A 21,587-nucleotide genomic window follows, 5' to 3' on the forward strand; every position below is an offset into this window, starting at 1 on the left:
TGTAAAATACACAAAGAAAAGAATGCACGAAGTTTCATCTACATGTTACAAAATAACGCTGCCTGAAACTGCTGTGCGTAAGTTGTTCCCCGCTGGATTGACAATGGCCAAAGCATCAAAAACAACTCTGTCATTATCGCACTGGTAACTGTAAATTCGACAAACGTCTTTGTAAGGGAAATAATTCAGTCACGGATACCAGTTAATTTCATTTACAAGATGGCGCTCCCCATGATGACCGAAGTCAGAGGCACGACTGCTTCAATTTGTGAGGCAAATTCGCAGCTTCCAGCATGGATGAAGGCGGAAGAAAAAACAGGCGTAAATTATGATTTATAATATAATAGGGCCTAATGGGAGCAACTATAGAATGCAGGGCCACGCCGGAGCAAGTTTTTTTTCAGCTTGGGGTCGCAGACGGCAGAGCCAGAGAGAGACGCGCGCCGATAGAGGGCGCAATTCTCGGCGGTATTTTTTTGAGAACGAAGCATCCATATCCATTTTTATTTTTAACTTCCTCGCAAAGGAAGGGAGGGCGACGGGGCACTGGAGGCGCAGAGTCGCAGAGAGGCGCGCCGAAAGAGGGCGCAATTCTCAGCGGTATTTTTTAGGGAACGAAGCATCCATATCCATTTTTAATTTCCTCTCAAACATGTCAAACAAAGGAAGGGAGGGCGAAGGGGCACTGGAGGCGCGGAGTCGCAGAGACACGCGCCGATAGAGGGCGCAATTCTCGGAGGTAGGTCGACTCCGGCTCCACGCCTCCACGCAGCCGTACGGAGGCGCGGATGTAGAGTGTAGTGACCCTGCATTCTATAGTTGTACCTAATAATGTGTCTTTGCTTGCTTCAATTACCATAGCCCCATAATGTGGCCAGTTTACTGGACTGCCTCCGTAAACATAGGCCACACGTCCACCATCTTGGAATCTGACTCGCCGAAATTTTGAAAGTGATTTCCACATTGCGACTTCAAACCCAGTTCATTTATGCTTTAAAAATACACTTACCCTCTTAATAACAAAATTAGAACCTGCTGCCAGTGTCAGTTGCCCAGCTGCTGCGTAATTTACGACATTTTCTGGACCATTCTTGGCAACTTGATCCAACCGTGGAGCTATCTCCATGGTCCAACTGAACAATGCCCTCGCGCAGATCGTTCACCTGTCAATCACGCGTGCAGGACGCACGCCGCAGGCCCAGTGGTAGTCCGGTTCCCAGACCAAAAGATTCTGACTATTCCTAGGATCAGGATTACATTATGGGCACATTATGGGGCTACAATTACCAATACTTGGCAATAGACCTAACCCTTTTTTCAGTGACACTGGCTATGTATTGTTACTACGGCAGTCGACCGTCTGCGCGTCATTCATCATTGTTGTTCATGTCCTTCATTCCCTTCAAACGTCAAAATCTTGGTTCTGTTGTGTGCTTTCTTGTGATTTGCGCAATTAAGAATGCGCATTCTTATGATTGTGCAACTGGATCCTTGCGCAATTTTCTTCGAAAAAAAAAAATTTCAGATTGAGCACATTCTTAAGAATGTGTGACAAGATAACGATCTTGGTGCACCGAAACGTGCACCGGCTGCGCTTGGCAAGTCAAACTGCATCCTCGTTCACTGATGTTGCAATGCAAGGTCACTTACCTACATGTACGTGTTCTTAAGAATGAGCGCACATTCTTAAGATTGGGTGGGAATATCACGTGCACAATTTATGAATTTTGCCCAATCTTAACAAACATTGCACGACATAATTATGTTAAATGAATTGTATAGCGGTTAAAAGGGAAACAATTCATATAAAGAGGAAAGAAAATGTTCTATGCTTCTGTTCTCGTATAACTACGATAATTTGAATCATATTAAACCTATTATTATTGCTTTTTCCTGCCTACTTATGGGAAGTTTTGTAATAACGGAGGACTGGGAACTAGTCTGGGAAGTGCTTTGTTTAGGCTAGACAAGTTACAAGTCCCTGTATGTATCATATGCATGCCACGAAAAAAAACGATGTCCAGAAGCTGCCAAAATTGCTCTTTTGACTAGATAGAATCCAGCTCTGCGACGTTATGGTGGGGTGTGAACAAAAAATTGGTGGCAATTTAAATGGGAAATAGCATTAGCACTATGGGATGTCGCAGTATTCATTCTCATTCTTCACATTCTTCATTCTTACGTCCCCCCCCCCCTCTTTTATTATCCCAAAAATCTGAATTCTTTCTTATTTATTCTTATTTTTTCCCCCGGTCCCCTCCCCCAATACGCGTATACTTTTCATATCCACTCTACTTTTCAGCGCCTTGCGTTGCAACAGTATAATTATTGAGAATCAGTGAACGAGGATTCAGCTAGACTTGCCAAGCGCAGCCGGTGCTCGGCATCGACAAGACCGTTATCTTGTCGCGCATTCTCAAGAATGTGCGCTCAATCTGGAAGAGTTATTTTTTGCCAAGATTGAGCAAGGATCCAGTTGCACATTCTCAAGAATGTGCATACCCATTCTCGAGAATGCGTGATTTTCAAGAATGGGCACAACAGCAACTTCTGGACATCATTTTTTGTGTGCAAAATTTAAAAAAATGCATACATACAGGGACATGCAACTTGTCCAGCACTTCCCAGACTAGTTCCCAGTCCTCCGTTATTACAAAACTTCCAATAGTGGGCAGAAAAAAAGCAATAATAACAGGTTTAAGTTGATTCTAATTATCATAGGTATACGAGTACACAAGCATACATGAAGATCATTTTCTTTCCTCGTTATATGAATTATTTCCCCTTAACCGCTATACATTTCATTTAACATAATTATGCCGCGCAATGTTTAAGATTGTGCAAAATTCATAAATTGCACACGTGATATTCCCACGCAATCTTAAGAATGAGCACTCGTTCTTCAGATTGCGTGCTCATTCTTAAGATTGTGTGAATCGCAAGAAAGCGCACAACAGTTCCAATAGATCTTTCTATAGTATAAGCCTTATCAAAGTTTCGGGTGCATAATGAATTGTGGGATATAGACCCATGAACGTGGCATGTAAACAACGCCAGGTTCTGTTGTCATTTCAAACCCAGCGAAATATCAATAATGGCTTAGGCCCTATTATTTGTAAACACTACACATTAGTTGTAGCCTTGTTGCCTAGGCTGATTCCGCACTTACATTATCGTTGTGATTTTGTATTCAGGGGGCAGGATTCTCCTAACCCTGCAAAATTGTTTGCTTCTACAAAACACTAAGTACAAAAACATCCATCAAAACACAGACATTTCCCACAGAACCACTGCACAGTTTGCTCCTAAACTCTTTACTATACTTCTTGACATACTCACGTAAGTTGCGCCTAACAAACATCGGTGGATTCTGTTGGCTTTTAGGCCAAAATGATGAAAAGTATACACTTGAAACGTGCACGCATTATGATCGATCAATGATTTTTGGTTCGCTCGGCACGCGCCGCGGGGGGTACGTTACTTGCACTTGTACGCATGCGCATACTATCATTTCGCTTGTACGTGTACTGTACCCCCCGCCTCGCCGAACGAACAGAAAATCATCGATCGATCATATCAGCGTGCACGTTTCAAGTGTCAGGTTGGCTCAGTGCAGAAAGGGCATATTTTTCATCATTTTGGCCTTTAAACCAACAGAATCCACAACTTACGTGAGTATGTCAAGAGGTATAGTACGGTGTTTAGGGGCAAACGGTGCAAGTGGTTCTGTGGGAAATGTCTGTGTTTTGATGGACGCTTTTGTACTTAGTTGGTGTTTTGTAGAAGCAAACAATTTTGCGGGGTTCTCTGTCTATGAGGCTCCGCTCCACGGAGCATCATAGTTCTAGGAGTAGGGGTGGGAATCAGACCTAGTGAAATTTCGGACTTTACTTTAAACAAAAATCCTTTGGAGCCTCAAATTAGAACAAACGCCGTGGCTATAGTTACAGCAGTCGTAACGCAACTTTCAACTGCTGTTGTTACGGAACTGTCTGGTCCCCTGACGTAATATTATTCAATGTCACAAACTAAATGGTTCTCGGACTTTATTTCGCTTTATATTAAAATCCTCCAAGACCACTGATTTCAAAGGGAAGAAAATGAAATCTACTTAAATAAAAAAAAAAAATTGATTAAAAACATGAAACTTAAGAAAAACATTTTTTTTTAAATTGAGTAGCACGGCAGCGGTTCGAACCAGGGTCCCCAGCTCATTGAGCTAAGGTTTGTACCAATCAAGCTAACAGAAAGTTCTGGTTGGATGGGAAGTTGTAAATAATTCTGATAAACGGTCGCACTGTGTTTTTACAATACCATAACGATAGTATTTTAACCACTACGTAGAAGAAAAGACAAACTTTCTGTCTTATCTTAACTATACTGCACGAACCTGCACCGCTGTAACTATCAAAATATTGGCAAAAATATGTTGCATTCTCAGCCTTTCTAATTCTAGATCATTTCGTTTAATGACATTCATGTTCTTTAAGCGAATGTACATCATTGGCTTTTGCTGTAATTTTCAGAATTGAACTATTTGAGGGGTTTAATAGTATAATAGATCGAATATTGTTACACTGACATGTTTGAAGTTTTGTGTCCGAAAATGCTGGAAAAACCAAGAAAAACAAAAACGTTCAAGTCGTCTGGTTCCCTGACTCCACTGAAGATAAAATGGATCAATTTATAGATGATGGAAAATTGTAAGGCAAGGGAATCAGTCTAGCTGGCCTGCACCCGTTCATGAACATGTAACCAATAGCAAACAAAATTTGGACTGAAAAAAAAGAGGTAAATTTGGAGTAGTTGAAAAATAGGTTTTTCCAATGCTGGTCGGCCGACCACCGTTGGAAATGTATACAAAAATACAATTTTCTTGAAAATGACTTCACACCAGGTGCCGTAATTTTACAAGGTGCTTGAGACTGTCATTTACCAACATCCTAGTAAGGTATTTCATAAAAACTTGGTAGTTTTATTTTTTACCGTTTGCAAATGTTGTATATTCCCTTTAAGTGTATTTTGTTCTTAATCTACAGACAACAATTATGGCTGTAGAGTTTGATGGAGGGGTTGTCGTTGGTGCAGATTCCAGAACAACATCAGGGTGAGTACAATTGGTGGGAAAATAATCATAAAATCTTGGGGGTTTTTAGGACTGAATTTAATTTGGTAGAAATCCTAAAACAACAGATAAATAGTTGAATTAACGTGTTCAGGGACTAACTCTTACCCTGCTCAATCCATCAGGATCAATCTGTTTTACATTTCTGTTGGGTCCTGATGGATTGAGCAGTAAACCCCTTGTATATATTCTTGTTGAAACCTGTTGGATTCAGCAGGCAACAGAAAACATTCAGAGTCGGATTCTGTTGGGTACTGGTAAATAACGCCAAGTTGGACTCTGTTGGATCCAGCAGCAAACAGAAAAATAGGGCACAGTTGGATTGAGCCATGCCAGTCATTTTATATATTCAGGTACCCAACAACTTGGCAAGTTGGGTTGTGTGGGACCATAGAGCTATATTAAATTACTAGAGCGCTAACTTCGTGTACAAAGTAACGCCTGCTGGGCGCATCCATGTTTGTGCACAAACCTATGGAGACCTAGAAATTTTGTACGGCTTTTGTACGGCTATTTGCATATCTGCCTTTGTATTCCATACCGGTGCGTTATCGAAGCCGATACGCCCAAAACCGAAACACACGATCAGCAAATGGACGTGTCATTTTGCTCTACGCAAACAACGCAACGCGTGTGCGTATTCGCTGCAGATGCTTTTTGCCGTCACGTTTTTTTTAACCGTCATTCGTCAATGACGCGCTTAAGTTGTTTGTGTATGTTCTACTTGCGCGTTGTATTTAGAGTACACTTTCAAAATTCAATCCATCTAATTTCATTATGTTCTACAAACACGCACATGAATTCAAAATGTCTGCGCCCAGGACGGCTTCAAAGCGTCTCCGCGCGCAGAATGACGAGTTAGCGCTCTAGTAATTTAATATAGCTCTATGTGTGGGACTGTGTTGGATTGAGCAGGAAACTCATATGAGTATAACCGTCAAACTCTGTTGGATTTAGCAGGGTAGTCCTGGGAAACTATTGGAGGTTTTCAAGTATTTTTCTGGGTTTTTGGGGGTTTTTTTGGTTTTAACCATGCATAAATGAACACACAAATCTCTTGCCTGGCACATTTTTTTAGTGGGAAAGAATCTGTGGTTTTATGCATCCTTTAAAAGAGATTTAGTGGTAAAAATGCTTGAATTTCAAAAAGCTTTTGGATTTGGTGTATTAACCCTAACCCTCAATCCTCCAAAATCTACCAGGCGGGTTTGGATGATTTTGGAGGATTGAGGCTGTATGCCTTTTTTGTGCCAGTTGGTTTTGGAGGATGATTTTGTCAAAGTCTTAAGCTGCACCTTGTGTTATTTATGCTTAGCCATGCATAAATTATGCCTAGATTACACTAGATATCATCCACACTGCTTCTGGACATCATCGGCAATTCCGCATTGCATTACAATGATTGTGGATGATTTTGAAGGATTGAGGCTCTGGCCATGCACCCCTCCACTGAACAAATGCAAGAAATAACAGATGATTTTGGAGGACTGAGGCTGTATCAAATGTTTACGTTAATCCCAACTCCCTAGCGTGATTTACTAGGAACCATACCCATCCTGGCAAATTCCAACACCATATGGGAAACTGCACACACATATTTCTGACTTTGTTTCTGGAGGTGTGTATGTAAAAGACTGTCAGTTTAGGGGTGCTGTACCCATCCTGACAGGTTCCATCAAAACATGCCATTGGGGTTTGATGGGTTGAGTTCTGTTAGGGTTAATGGCAATTGGAGGATTTTGAAGGATTTAGGATGCATCCTTGCCAAATGAGCCTAGGCGGTTAGGGTTAATATAATATTGAGATAGTTACTCTCGAAATTGTCAACTGATTGCATCAATCATATGTCATTTCCTTCTCTTCACAGAGCATACATCGGCAACCGGGTTACAGACAAACTGACCAAGGTACATGACTCTATTTACTGCTGTCGGTCTGGCTCAGCAGCAGACACACAAGCCATAGCGGATATCGTCTCCTATCAGCTAGATTTCCATAGGTAAGTCACATAGTGGCATAGTTAGGAAATTGGGACTCTCAATACCCTGTTATCATTACCCTACCAGATTCGACAGTTTAACAGGTGTGTAGGTCTATGGGACCTTATAACCTTGGCCATCAACACAAGTGTATAAACCGCCAATTCTGAGACAATGGGGGATATTCGCATTGAATGTTAGGTCTTTGTTGTATCCTGTTGCACTTTGGCAAGCCAGAAATCCGAGGGATTTTCAACCTGTTTTATCTTGTTACAATAGGCAGCCTTCTTACTCTGATAACTGTTGGATGTTGCTAAGTATGTTGGAAAGGGGTACCCAGTCTCTGGTTTTTTGGGGTTTTTTGGTATCTCAAAAGTCGTGCCAAGAGAACACAGTGTGCGGCATGTGTGCATACTGGTTCATGCGGGTATGGCATGAGCGACTAATTTTATTCTAAATGCCCACAAATCTGTGGTGTCTTTGCAGGGTGCATACCTATGTTCCCCAATACCTATGTTCCCCAATAACTATGTTCCCCAACCCTAACCCTATCCCTAAGGATGAGCGGGAACATATGTATTGGGAAACATAGATATTAGGCAAAAATTGGGTAGACCCCTCTTTGCATGAGGGTTTGCCGTCAGCCATTGTAAGCAATGCTTTCGAGTGTATATAAATGCAGTACTTATGTAGAGAGTCCAATGTTCATGGCTTGGTTTCTTCCGTTTCTGTCCAGCTGAGGTACAGAGTACATTTACTGTTTCATGTTTATTGATCAATGGCTTTGATAAATGTGCCTGTTTTGTGAAATGATAGGCATATTAGCACCTTCGAGTTTTATTTCATTACAGCGAATGTTATACACAAAGAAAAGCACAAACGGGATACGATAAACTGATGGATTTTCGATATGCTTCATTAATATTGAACATTTCGATATTTTAATACGATTGAAAAATTGCTATTGGTGATATCGATGTCAAAATAATATTGAATAATCGAGTAATATCGATATATCGACGGTGCTAAGATAGGCAGATGTTTTTTTAGTCCAGGTCACTTTTTTTGTCTCTACAGCATGAATGAGGGTGAGCCACCTCTTGTCCGAACGGCAGCCAACTTGTTCAGGAACATGTGTTATGAGTACAGAGACTCTCTGTCCGCTGGGATCCTGGTAGCTGGATGGGACAAGGTCAAAGGAGGCCAGGTATACAGACATTCACATTCAATCAGGGATGCCGGTAAAACTCTAGCATTCCATCCTTTCACAGGCCAAAAATATATCTTTGTGTTGCAAAACAAAACCACACAGCCACATGTCTTCATTCACCCAACAGGAAACATTGTTTTGGCCTTGTTTGATACTCGCTCACGAGCCATTAATCATTACTACACCTCATAAATATGCATGATCAAATTGGAGTGCGTCATTGGCCGATTCTGCCGGGAAGTAAAAATGATACGCGCCCAGGTGACGTCATCACTGTGCGTATCCAGCTCGCTGCCGTGTGGTAGTTTTTTCTGGTAGCACCAAAAATTCCCACTGGAACCTGCCTCGTAGACATGTAGTCTATGGCATGTAATCTTTACGGAACCAGTCTGTAGATGTAGTCCTTGTTACTACTGAAGCAAAACACATTAAAGAGTGTTGGCACCAGACTTGTTCATACTGTGACGAAGAACTTGAAGTGAAGTGTACTGAATAAATATGCAAAATATACGTTATCGACAAGGCAGTTAGGCTACTAAAAAGACAGTGAGGCTACTAAATATTGATGAGGTGTAGTAAAACAAATACTGCATGGTTTATTTCTGGAAAGTAGTTGAAATTACTGGTCCCTCGGTGTAGGTCAGCTGGACTACCTCCCTCTGCTTCGCGTCGGGAGGTAGTCAAGCTGACCTACACCTTGGGACCAGTAATTCCCACTACTTCCACTCAAACCATGCTGTATTTGTATAATGCTACACAGCCATCATTGTCAGTATTAACCCTAACCAACCCAACTCCATCAAAATCCATCCCCCATTTTGGTGGATTTTGGGGGACTTGGTCCAGAAGGCCTGGCATGACTAAATATTGATGGAGTATGATGGACTTGGGCCTAATGGTCCTGAAGCAATGCTAGGGGTATCCGATTGATTTGGCCCAGCTTCCTGTACTGCTATTGTGATAAAGTCCATGTGTAGCAAGTCCATTATGTCATGTACAGTTTTGTATTGGACGCACAGTGATTGATGGATTTTGATGGACTTGGTCCAGTTCCTAGTAAAAGACGCTAGGGAGTTAGGGTTAAGTCATTCACTTTGATTGTTTTGATTTTTTTTTCAAAGTTTATCTAGTATTTATATTATTCTGCTCTTATTTTGTCGTCAAGGTGTACTCCGTTCCCATTGGCGGTATGATTGTACGTCAGGCGGTTGCTATGGGCGGTTCAGGAAGCACATATCTCTATGGTTACCTGGACTCCTCCTATAAAGAGAACATGACCAAAGAGGAATGTCTACAGTTCATTGCAAATGGTATGTTTTAGGGAAAACTGTTTATTATTATTCGTTAGACATAGGCAGTTGCCCGTGGTCTCCTTTAAATTATACACAGTTGGGATCACTGGCTCCGCTCCCACCACAGCCCGTCGTTCCAGTGCTGCTGCTTTCAGTTCAGTGGTGTCACACCCTGATCATTCTCGGATATTGTCCACCCAGCGCATCTTTTGCCGGCCCATGCACGAAATGGCAATATCCCTCTGGCATCCCATTCATAACAGCTGCCGCCCTGCCGAACCACATGGCCCAACCAAACTGTTTGAGTACCTTTTTTGTGTGGAATTTTGCCCTTCCACTACATAATTCTATGAGAAAACTTCACAAGTTTGCTTGTGTGGGAATCGAACCCAAGACCACCTTTGAGATGTAAATCTTATATTGGCTTATGTCCTTTATACATGTTGTAGTACTTGCTGCTATGTCAGATTTGATTTCGCCTGAATTTTGTTTTCAAAAATTCTACCCCGACACCATAGAGTATCTAGGGCGATTGTGTAAGGGAACAAAAATCCACTTTTAGGTTATTGGACTTACCAAACTAGTTAGCGACATTACAAACCAACAGATATGCCGTAGATAGAGGGAAGGGTTTTTATTTTTTGCGGGAAATTTTGGGGTAAAGTGACGATATAGACGGGAAAAAATGCAACACGAAAATAAAGATGGTGATCAACGCGACGCACAGTGAACAAGCAAAACTGTGTTGATTCACATGGCACCAAGTATAAAACGCGTCAGAAAATCACATTTTGTACTGCAAGAAACTTTTCAAAATTCCCCCCCAAAATGATGTCATTAGAATTAAGAGAAAACTGCTTTAGGTTGAAAAAGTCATTTTGGAATGATAAAGGCACCCTCGACTCTAATTTGATCAAAACTAAGCAGGGGCCCTACATTACACAATCACCGTATCTGGTGATTTTAAAATGATTTATAGGATGGAATTTGCGTCGGGGAGATGTAAAATCGATATTGGGGTTTGCACTTCAAAAAAGAATATCGATGAAGGGAAAAATGCATTATTGAGTTTATAACATTATTGCATGGGGGGGGGGGAGAGACATATCCATCTTTGACAAGGTTAATGTGTGAGTTTTTCCTTATTGACCTTGTTAGAGATTCCAAGCTTTCTGAATTAGTTGTTTATTTATTTCTTTGTTTTTGTTTACAGGTCTGGCCCTGGCCATGATGCGAGATGGCTCAAGCGGTGGCATCATCCGCCTAGCAACCATCACAAAGGACGGTGTGGAACGAAAAACCATTCTAGGCAACGAGTTACCGAGGTTCTACGAGGGATAACTTTGTATTTAGAAGTAATTAATGTAGTGTTATTTTTCCTTTGTTAAACGTCGTCTTTTGTAATGGTTGCTTTATCCCAACCTTGTCAAAGCTTACTTAAAGGTATACTTTCACGAGAAAGCACCCTTTTGGGCTCAAAAACGCATTGACCATGAAATGATAATTACTGTAATATTCAGGCAAAAAAGTATCAGACATTATTTTAAGGTGAATATTGAATTTGTTTGGGTGAGGTAGAGTAAGAGTTGACTGATATTCTCTAGATCTATTTACCAGAAAACTTCTGAATTGGCTAAAATCTAACATTGCAGTAACCCAATGGTGCATTCTTTGTTCACTAGCAAAATTGCATCACCTAGCGGCAGTGAAAGTCCGGAATTCATTCAAAGTCATCTGTTGGAAATTAGGGCCCATCTCAATTCATATCCAGGATGAGTTCCAGACAAGTTCCAGACATTGTATCGGGTATAAGTTGCAGGAATCTATAAAACAACGTCCCCGCAATCTTCCCACAATGAAGTTATCAGTATTGGTGAGTCAAGCAGTTGCTTATGAAAATTTCCCCGGAACATGTCCGGGACAAATGCAGAGTTTCTTCTGGACAAAGTGAACGATTCTACCCGCAACTTGTCCGGAATTCGTCCCGGATATGAACTGAGACGGGCCCTTATTGTTGGGTAGTTGGTGCTAAGGTGTTCATAATAAAAAATTCAGTCAGATAATATGAAGGGAATTAACCTTACACATGCAAACTTCAGCACAATGCATAACTTTCTAAGAGATGAGATCAGTGTGACATCACCAGCAATTTGTTTGCTCAACTGTACCTTGACTTTATTTGTTGTCTGACAAAGTGACAAAATATCCCATAAAATTCGCAACACATTCACCATTCTTTATACAAGTATACTGAATGATCTGTACTGAAGCTGTTTTCATTTGTAATACACGACTGAATTTGCTAGGATTTTTTTCAGAATGTATGCATACACACAGATGTCAATAAATAGTTACAACTGCACCATCTGTTTGAGTCCTGTGTTATTACATTGTATTCTGTTTGTGTGAACCCTTTGGGTAAAAGGCTGTGCCTGCCCATTTGTGCTGAGTGAGGGGAACGTTTTGTGTGCACACACCAGATTTAATGTTTGTGGACATCCTGTTGTGACTAGTACATGTACATCTAATGACTCTGTCAAATGTACACTGTAAAAATATTAATGTCTGAAAACCGTTGGAACACGTTTGCATAGAAAATGCTCAAAACTTAGCGAAATTAAATTGCTGTGACTCGCCATATTGGCGCCATGCCCTCTGACTTGACACTAAACAAGCTTTACATTGCCTATAAAATGTTGTTTTCATTCATTTGAATTGTTTGTAGTTTCCATTGATAGACATGCTGCATCATACAATGTACAAGTATGCTAGGTTAATCTGAATTTTCTGTTTTGCTTCACAATATCACAATTTGAATGTTTAACCTTGGAAATGTTTTCCTCTTAAAACAAAAGCAGGTTCAGACTTGACATAGATCTCGGAGTGAAGCAAGTTTGTTTGGGTAGTGTCGTACATATCCATATCACATGCATCATAGGGATGCGTGTGATTTTTTTCGTTTTGCTGAAAAAAACACTTAACCTTTTTTTGTGATCAGTGGACAGCACTTTAAAAACGGTGTTTGTGTTCAAAATTCGGTAACTTGAAAAATACACAAGTGATTTGAATGATTCTTGTACTAACAGAAAGCTCATTTATTGGGCGTTCATATTCCTAGATTTTCAAAGTGCTACAGGCAAAACTTCATTCAAAAATTTACCTTGGGTAAATCCGGGGGGGAAATGCCCCCCCCCCCCCCCCCCCCCCCCCCCCCCCCCCGCCCCTGCTTCCTACTCTTCTTCAATGTACATTTGTACATGTACTCTTCTAAAACCAGAAAAATGGAATAAATTACCTCACCAAATAAAAATCAGCCCATCCTTGGAAAATTTCAAATCACAACTTAAGACACACTTGTTTAATGCTTTCTGACACGCATACAGACATTTCTTTTGTATATTGCGCTATATAAGAATTGTTTATTATTATTATTATTTGACATCCATTTTTGGTTAATTTTATTGAAAAGTGCACTTCTTTAAACATTAAAAAAATGTCCTTGCTTTTCCAGACAATTGAGGGCGCTTTTGCTGTGATGTCATTCTAGGAAGACACTGTTCAGTTTCAAGGTTTTCTGTTCAAATTGTGAACCCAAAAATTCGCTTATTGAAAAAATATGAGAAAAGTTTGCTCATAGGCTTACTGCCATGTACCGATACAACATGTACAACAACGAATTGTCAAAGAACAGAAAATTTACGACAACGAACATGACGAAATACCCAAAACTTCTGGCAACTTTTGGTACTGAAATAGCTGTAATATTGAGGTTTCTGCCTAAAATGACATCACATTTTTGCTCATGAGTATAGAAATGTGCGTTGGCATAAAAACGAAATAGGCACTAAAATACCCTTGCAAAATGGCAAAATACAAAAATTGAAAACAAGGTTAAATTGGGACACAAAGGTGTATTTCCAAGGATTGCATGGGCCCTAAAATAAAATAACTTATTACACCCATTGCTTTTGTTCAAACTTTTATAGGTAAAAATCCCAACCCAAAAAATCCTGAAATCAAGAAAAATCCTGACAAATCTCACCCCTGGTATGCGCCAACAATGTTGAAATGGTGCAGTTTGTTTTCTTCTCATTCATGAACTTGTTTTTAATAAGTACAACTGATATGAGAATGGAGAAAAACAATCTCTTTGAAGCCTTAAAATGCATGGTTTAGGCCCCCTATAACAGGAGTATGAAACCGTTTAAAGCAGAACTCTAAATGTATCAGGGGTGTGAGTGACCTCTGACAAAAATAGCTGAAAACAGCTGAAAAAGGTGTAAAAAAAACTGAACTTTGGAAATCTCCTATACTTTTGTACACAGCAAGTGAGGGAAAATAGCTGAAATCCAAAACAAAAAAAGCTGAAATCAGCTATAAAGCTGAGATTTCACACCCCTGATGTATCCTACAATTGTACATTGTAGTTGATACTTGGTCATAACTTGAAACAAAAACAGAAACAGCAAGTGTAGAAAAATATGTATTTTGTTTCTAGTACATGTTCTCAGTTTTAGATCAAGGCACTCAAAATTACATTTTAACTTTTCAAAACCCCCTTATAAATAAGAAAAACAATTGTTAAACAAGTGACATGCAAATTATACAGGCTGCATGTTATGCATGTTTATATGTATAAACCCCATTAATGTAAAGCACATATTTTTTTGTCCAAAGTATTTTACCAAATTTAAGAACTGGAGCGTGATATTCCAAAACAAATTCCATGTATTGCTTTGTCTTAAAAAAACAGGAAAAAGCAGAATAAACATTTGTATTATCAATTATCATGACATATTTTGATTGCGTGTAAACCTTCAACACTTAAACAAGACAAGAAACAGTTCATAAATGTGCTGTCAAGACAGCACATTTAATTCCATCCACCCAATTTCCCCACTGTTGTCTAACTTCAAAACATTTAATGCAGACAACTGGCATATTGAGTTCTCAGCTCTTTGCCACAACGTGCACACATATATTACAAAAATGCTGGGTTTTTGTCTGGTAACCTGGCCACCTCTAAATTTTGAGCGTACACAGGGTTGACAGTTGACGTGTATCTTTTAATTTCAAAGTTGATAATTTTTTTAATATCATGTATAAATTTATTTTTTAAATGAAAACGTATCCCAATTAGTATGTAAATATGCAATAAAATACTCCCTCAAGTATTTCTACTTGTCCAGTTGTCCTCCCATGTGCACGTATTTTGTAGAGCCTCACATAGTATAAAAAAAACATGAATGACGACTCCTTCCCTTTTTTTGGCAATGTTACCAGAAACACACCATTTAATTTCTTTGGCCAAGATCATACATGTACACTGTACAATGTAGGTACACAGCCTGTTTTCCCCAGAATGTCGGCAACACGTAACCATGACAACTAATTATATTAGCATATCAAATGCACCAACATTAAGGATGCTGGGTAGCACTGTAGGCCTACACTATCATAGTAGACAAGGAACAACAAATAAAACAGTGCTCAACGGGTAACACCCTTGATGTCTATAAATGAACCATAAGTACACTGTTTTTTTAAGTACTACACACTGTAATTTAGCCTTTGGAACGTCACACATCATCAAATGTGCATCAACCAAATGGATTATTTACCCTCCTATGTAAACAAACATTCTGTGCAAAGTTTTCCTTTCAAGTTTCAGTCAAAATAAATAAAGTGACTGTTTTTAACAGTTAAGAGCTCCCAGCTTACACAAAGCAGGATTGACTGGCTGCGACTATGAATGTTACTTGATACAGCTATGCCTTGACTGTAGGTGATTGATAAGCCAGCTGTGCTACCACTTGCCTGTTTTTGTCTGTTGACTGAATTTGACTAGTCACAGTGTTGCTCAAAATATGATCTGACTGTTGTAGACTTGCCTGTATGAAAGGCATGGGAGGGGAGAGGATAGATTTTTTGACTGTCTGTGACTGTTCAAACATGAGGAGGGTTGAACGCTTTAGTGCTGTCCCATGAACCTCAAGTACATTATGTACATTTTCATTTTGGTTCTTGTACATAGTCAGTAATAAAAACGTACTAGTTCACTGTTATTGTAAACATGTCTAAATTCTAACGCAAACTAAAAAGACGGTCAATTTTAATACAGGCACTGTATGGTAGCATGAACAATTACTGTATCTAGGCACAAGTACATGTATGTGAGCGTGACAATTTGACATCCGATATTTTTTTACATTGGCTTATCTAGCTCCCAGACTTTTGTTCCTGAAACTCAATGGTTCTTGAGTCAGGAGTGCTGAATGGTAAACACATAGCAACCAATAAAAACTGGTGTGCAAATGAATAGATGTTTTCATTGGATGACGTCAGCCCGTCCCCACCTATGCCACTATTGAACACAAGGCATTGTTGCCAACCCTGACCAGAAACAGCACAAGTTGCTTATTTTGTGACTGACCATTCAGCCTCAGGCCAAAGGAACAGTCTCAAACAACCTTTATAAGAAAAAAAACACTGAAATTTAAAACTGAGATTGTTAGTGACTGAACAATGTGGGTGTACTTCTTTACAATTTGGCGGTTTTAGAGTCTAGGTTCAATAAGCATTGACTGACGCTCTAAAAGGGAACTGCTTTGTACAGGCCATATTTAACAATGCTTAATATAAAATACTCGAGTTTATAAAAACCACACATTGAAAGAACTTTGGTACAAAAATGTTCAGTACAGAGAAAAAGTCTATAGGTTCTGGTCCCATAGTAATGGTTCCAGAATTTTACATACATGAGTAAATACAGCTGCTTGTTTTGAAATGACAAAATTAATGAGCAACAAACTTTTACAGGCAATCACAGAAACACTTATTAGGTCAGCTTTGCCAAAACAAAAACAAAAAAGAACACAACATAAAACCAGTGCCATCCTGTATTTCTTCCTCCAAGTAAAGGTTTGTAAACTGCACACAAAGTGGTTACAGATGTTTACTCTTTTTTTGACAAAAGCTTAACTGAGAATTTTTTGACCATTTCTCCTGATGGCCAGCTATTCTTGATCTTCATGTATAAAAAGTTGAGGTCAAAATCTGCAGGTCACCTTTTGAAACAAAATAATTGGTCCGTTGCATGGTAACCTCATGAATATGCAAAATTTTATGACAAAAGCCCAGTCTATTGAAACTGTTCAGAGACTGGAACACTGACCCAATCAGTTGAAACGGGGGATGTTTAATAATACGTGTCCAAAAAAAATGTCCTACTTTTGATCCTAAATAACTCTGTTGTTTACCCATGGAATTAAACCAAAATTTCAGATCATGTAAACAAGGCACGACAAATTTTTTGGAGCGACTTTCATCAGATTTGTGTCAGACATTTTGTCAGAGGGTAACATTTAAACGCCATATGAAGAAAAGTACTTAAAGTACATGTAGGACATTTTTTTTAAATGTAGTAGATTCAGTTAAAAGCTCCCTTGTAAAAAGCAGTCTTTGTTTTTTTATGAAAAGGATGAAATGGGAAGGCTCAAAGCAAGAAGGGCTGAACTGCTTAAAGAAATAATAAAACTAAACATCTTAATACTAAACATCTTATAATAAGACTATAGAGAGAGAAAATCAACAAATTTGTGAGGCCATGGTCCACCTCTAAATGCACAAACATTTCCGATTAGAAACCTGCAAAAACAAAACAAGGGCCGAATTTTCAAGGGGCTTTTCAGCACAAAAGACTTTCTTTGCAACAATCATTACATTACATTTTGGCTTGTAAAAGTTGATTTCACGCATTTTACAGCTGAATAACATTAGACCCATCGCCCATGTACAATGCAATTAGACACGTATACCAAATTACAGGTAAAACTAAAGACACGATAATTTTAACCAAACTAACTAATATTTTGGCAAAAGTTTAGTTTCAAACAATCCCTATACCTTAGAATGGTTGGAAAAATAAAGAAATTGGAGAACACAATTTATAGCTTTGCTCAAATTTGTCTCAAAAGTACTGTAAAAGAAAATCTTCAAAGTGCAAAATATACAGACAAAAATCAGTTACAAGAAAATAGTAATGTTCAGTTGTATAGTAAATACACATGTATTGTATAAAATCTAGAATTTATTACCCTCAACCAAAGTCCGTAGACATATTAAAAACATTTTTTTTGGTAAAAGTTTTTGCATGAACATGCTCCAGAATAGTGCTGTGCAACTGATAAAATTTACTAGTCAGGTATTGTGATAAAAATTGGTGACCACCCAACTTGTCACAACTATTTGCAATATTGTACATGCAGTTATTACATACAGGTACATGTATACATTATGTACATGTAGGAAATGCATTGATACAGCTTTTAAAGCTAGGTTTATGCAAAAAGAAAAAAGAAGCATTTTGGAACAATGTCGCACTCATCCAGTTTCTTGTCTGCAATTTTCAATCCAGTTTTTAAGGAGCAATATTGTTTGATGAAATGTCCATTTAACTAATCTTTTCATAAACTCCAAATGTATACAATTGTATACAAATGTATACTTTCCCCCTGAATGTCCCAAACAACTTGTCCCAACAACCAGTCGCAGTGCAAAGACTAGTCACAGAACCTTAACTATGTGTGGCACCACGACGTACAAGTCACAGTGCCACGACTAGTCGACTATTAAAAAATTGAGGACGCAACTACATGTACATGTAGTACATTGTATGTACAAAGAAATAGTCACCAGTGATGTACATGTAGTCGACTAGTCACACTACATTTGTAGTCGCACAGCACTTCTCCAGAGTTTCACATGGGCACGCAAACACAACTTTAAATTAATGTACATCAAGATTCAACCACTTGTCCACCAATGGTATTTGATCAAGTTTGGTCAGGGTTAATTAATAGTCCATCATTTGTAATTTGTGCACTTTGTTCGTTTGAAGCAACAAAAGTGCTCAAAATCTAAAAAAGGGTACTGAACAACTACATGTAACCCAATGAAGTTTCAGCTCAGCTTCAGCTGTATATTCCGAGAAAAACAGCATTCTAGGATCTCAATTTCAAATCAAAAGTTGCTGAATCATGTTTTGAATTGCGCCTGAATTCAGCGTCCGAGACACGTTCTCGCTGAGCTGATTGCAGCTACGCGATGTCGCGCACTGTCATGACTGTTCCAACAAATTATAGCAACCGGGGGTGCGTGTGTGTTGTGCCAATGCTTGCGCGCGCTTCGCCGAATAACAAAACGAACTACTAATTTAAATTTTCCTACGGTGCGTCTTAAGAAGCACCGTTGGAAAGGCCTTCTTTCGTTGATTACTTCAAAATGACAGCTTGCCAGAAAGAATACTTTCACAGGGAGTATAGTCCCCTTACTATCTTTCAACCAAGTATGTTTTTCAACAATAATTACGCCAGTTACTTTTCGGATAGCTGCAAATGATGGACTATAGCTTTAAGGGTATTTATCCAACATTTACTACTACGGAATTGGTGTATTGCAGTTGCCGTGATAGACATTAATTTCCATATCACACCTGTAGTACTGATCAAACACATTGGCGTATCCCTTATCCCGCCACCAAGTACAGAGCTGTCGATTCCAAGAGCAGGGCAGGATGTGAAATAAGTCCGGCATGTCCAAACTGATCAACGTAAAGAAATCCTGGTCTCCCAAGTGACCCTTGAAGTGGTACTTCTCGGTAAGTTGGTGAATCTTCTCTGCATTGACGAAGCCGCGGTAGGCAGCGCTGTTGCGCATTTTCTCTAGATCGAGCAACACCACGCCGCTGTTGAAACCCGTCAGGCCATCGGGGGGCGGGTCGCCGACTTTCGTCCCCTGGTTCATGTTGCGGTACAGGGACAAGAGATGGCGGTACACAGGCTGCATCTCCCGCGCCAGCCCCATGATGTTGTTGGAGGTGAAGAGATCAAAGCGGTCGAACAACTTTTTGATGTCTGTCATGAATTTCAGATCGGAGTCCAGCATGACGATGCGACGGACGTAGCTCGGGAGGATGCCGCGATGGATGGCTACCGAGAGGAAGAAGATGGCATCTTGGTAGTAAGGGTGGCCACCGGTGACCTTCTCCTGAAGCATGGAGACTAGAGGGGCAAGTTGGCGGGCCAGCTCATCAACCTCAATGAAATGGAACTGTTGAAAAAAAATAATAATGTAAAGTTGATTGCAATTAAAAACAGAAACAATCTCATACAAATATCAATATAATTGCAACCCCGGCCCAAAAAAGATTGTTTACAGTGGTTTGAAGCTTAATTTTACTTTTGTTCTAACATTAAAAAATGCCACCATCAAACTTATTTGTTTCAGAATAAAATTCTGCTAATTTGTCTTTGAGACTTCAATCATCATTGTGAAAATAAAAAAACCCAAATCGTTGTTTAAACCCCGTCCTCCAAGATCAATATTGTTCAAAATCCACAAGCTTCTAAATGATTTTATTACTTGTTTTGGAGATCTTTGCAAGACTGTAGACTCTGTACACTGTTGTTTCAGTGCATAAAGTCTATGGGAAATCAAGATTTTTTTTCTCCACATGTACATGATGTATTTTCTAACAAACTGTCTCAGTCCAAACATATTTGTAATAATGACTGATCATCACTGAGGCTATATTTGTGAAAAAATGGAATCATGATACTGCAATCAGCTCCAGGTCTTACTTGAAATTTGTTTCTAGCAATGTGCTGGTTGGTAATGTCCTGCAAAGCTTCAATGATAAACTTCTTGCTCGGCTCGTCCACGACGAAAAAGAAGTGCAAGTTTATGGAGGCCTTGTCCAGGATGGATTTTGTGCACTCGATGAACCTGGTCTTCAAATGGGGCATTTTGTGTGTGTTTGTCAGGGTCTGGATGACATGGTAAGGGTAGGTTTCAAAATCGCTCGGGGCATCGGCTATCTTGGGCTGATTGGCTTTTGCAGTCTCGACGGCTGATGGGAGGTTAGCAGCGGGTTGCTGACCATTCTGGTTCTGGACATCTGGTTGTTGGCCGACATGAGGAGGCTGTTGCTGTGGGACAATTGCTTGGGGTTGGGCCGCATTTTGTTGACCAGCCTTTTGTAGCGATTCTCTCATCTCCTTCGCTTTCTTCCTCATGGCAGCGTGCTTGTCGTAAACTTCTTGGAAATGTCGTTGCTCTTCCGGACTCATTGGAATTTCTCCCTCTTTTGCTTCATGCTTAGCTTCATGGTGGACAAAAGGCTGTTGAATTGGTGCATCCAGCTGTGCCCCATTCTTGGCATTGGCATGACGATGTTGTGCATCACCCTGATTTAATGTATTAGGATGATTCAAATTTTGTTGAGTTCTAAGATTTTTGTGTGCTTGAAATCCTCCTTGGGGATCTGCAATAAACACCCTATGCCCCCTATGGACCATCCTCCCGAGCAAAAATCCGGAAACGCCCACGACCATCACCATGAAAAATGCCCTAGTCAGTCTCAGCCTCAACAGCCATCGGAGAAAGCCGGGCTGAGGTCCGAACTGTTGGAGGCGGGCCTTGGAACGGGAGTTACTAACGTACTGCATGTTGTTGCCGTCCGCGGCCGTGGTGGTGGGCGGCGTCGAAGCTTCCTCCAGCGGTTGGGGGCGACTTTCCTGCTTGGCAGATTGCAGTCTCCCACTTTGCTTCAAGTTTTTACCGTCGTGTTTTCGCTGCCGAACCATTGGGAGTGCTGGTCAGGCTACAACGGGCGCAGTAAGGGTGGAACACGGCTCACAATCAACCGAGAAAGTGTAAGTTCATTGTGCGTGACCACTGAACTGTATCGCCTACTTTACGCCACATCATATTTTGCACGGAATGAAATCGATCGATCGAATCACACACATCATGTCATGCACGGTGTTTCGACAGTCAGGCCCCCTGACTTGAATAATAGCAAACGATAAAGGACAAGTCCAAATACACGACAAAACAACCAGTTACTGAGTCAAAGATCGTATAATCTTGTGAGATTCTTCCACTTTTTTAAGGTATACATTCCTAGCCTTGTAATTCTA

The 21,587-nt window shown here is 40.0% G+C and overlaps 2 protein-coding genes across 2 annotated transcripts; one reads left to right on the forward strand and one right to left on the reverse strand.

The window, feature by feature from the left end:
* The first annotated feature begins 123 nt into the window (after window positions 1–123).
* Window positions 124–11,973, forward strand: LOC119732011 (proteasome subunit beta type-6-like). The gene is made up of 6 exons (XM_038205360.1): window positions 124–321; window positions 5,040–5,107; window positions 6,993–7,124; window positions 8,182–8,311; window positions 9,480–9,624; window positions 10,820–11,973. The coding sequence occupies exons 1-6, from the start codon at window positions 220–222 to the stop codon at window positions 10,945–10,947; spliced, it is 705 nt and encodes a 234-aa protein (XP_038061288.1). The 5' UTR covers window positions 124–219; the 3' UTR covers window positions 10,948–11,973.
* A 6,939-nt stretch (window positions 11,974–18,912) lies between these two features.
* Window positions 18,913–21,301, reverse strand: LOC119732484 (xyloside xylosyltransferase 1-like). The gene is made up of 2 exons (XM_038206012.1): window positions 20,247–21,301; window positions 18,913–19,716 (listed from the first exon to the last, which is right to left on the reverse strand). The coding sequence occupies exons 1-2, from the start codon at window positions 21,249–21,251 to the stop codon at window positions 19,045–19,047; spliced, it is 1,677 nt and encodes a 558-aa protein (XP_038061940.1). The 5' UTR covers window positions 21,252–21,301; the 3' UTR covers window positions 18,913–19,044.
* Window positions 21,302–21,587: the final 286 nt, after the last annotated feature.

The sequence above is a fragment of the Patiria miniata genome, unplaced genomic scaffold (genome assembly GCF_015706575.1).
Source record: "Patiria miniata isolate m_02_andy unplaced genomic scaffold, ASM1570657v1 HiC_scaffold_24, whole genome shotgun sequence".
NCBI lineage: Eukaryota > Metazoa > Echinodermata > Asteroidea > Valvatida > Asterinidae > Patiria > Patiria miniata.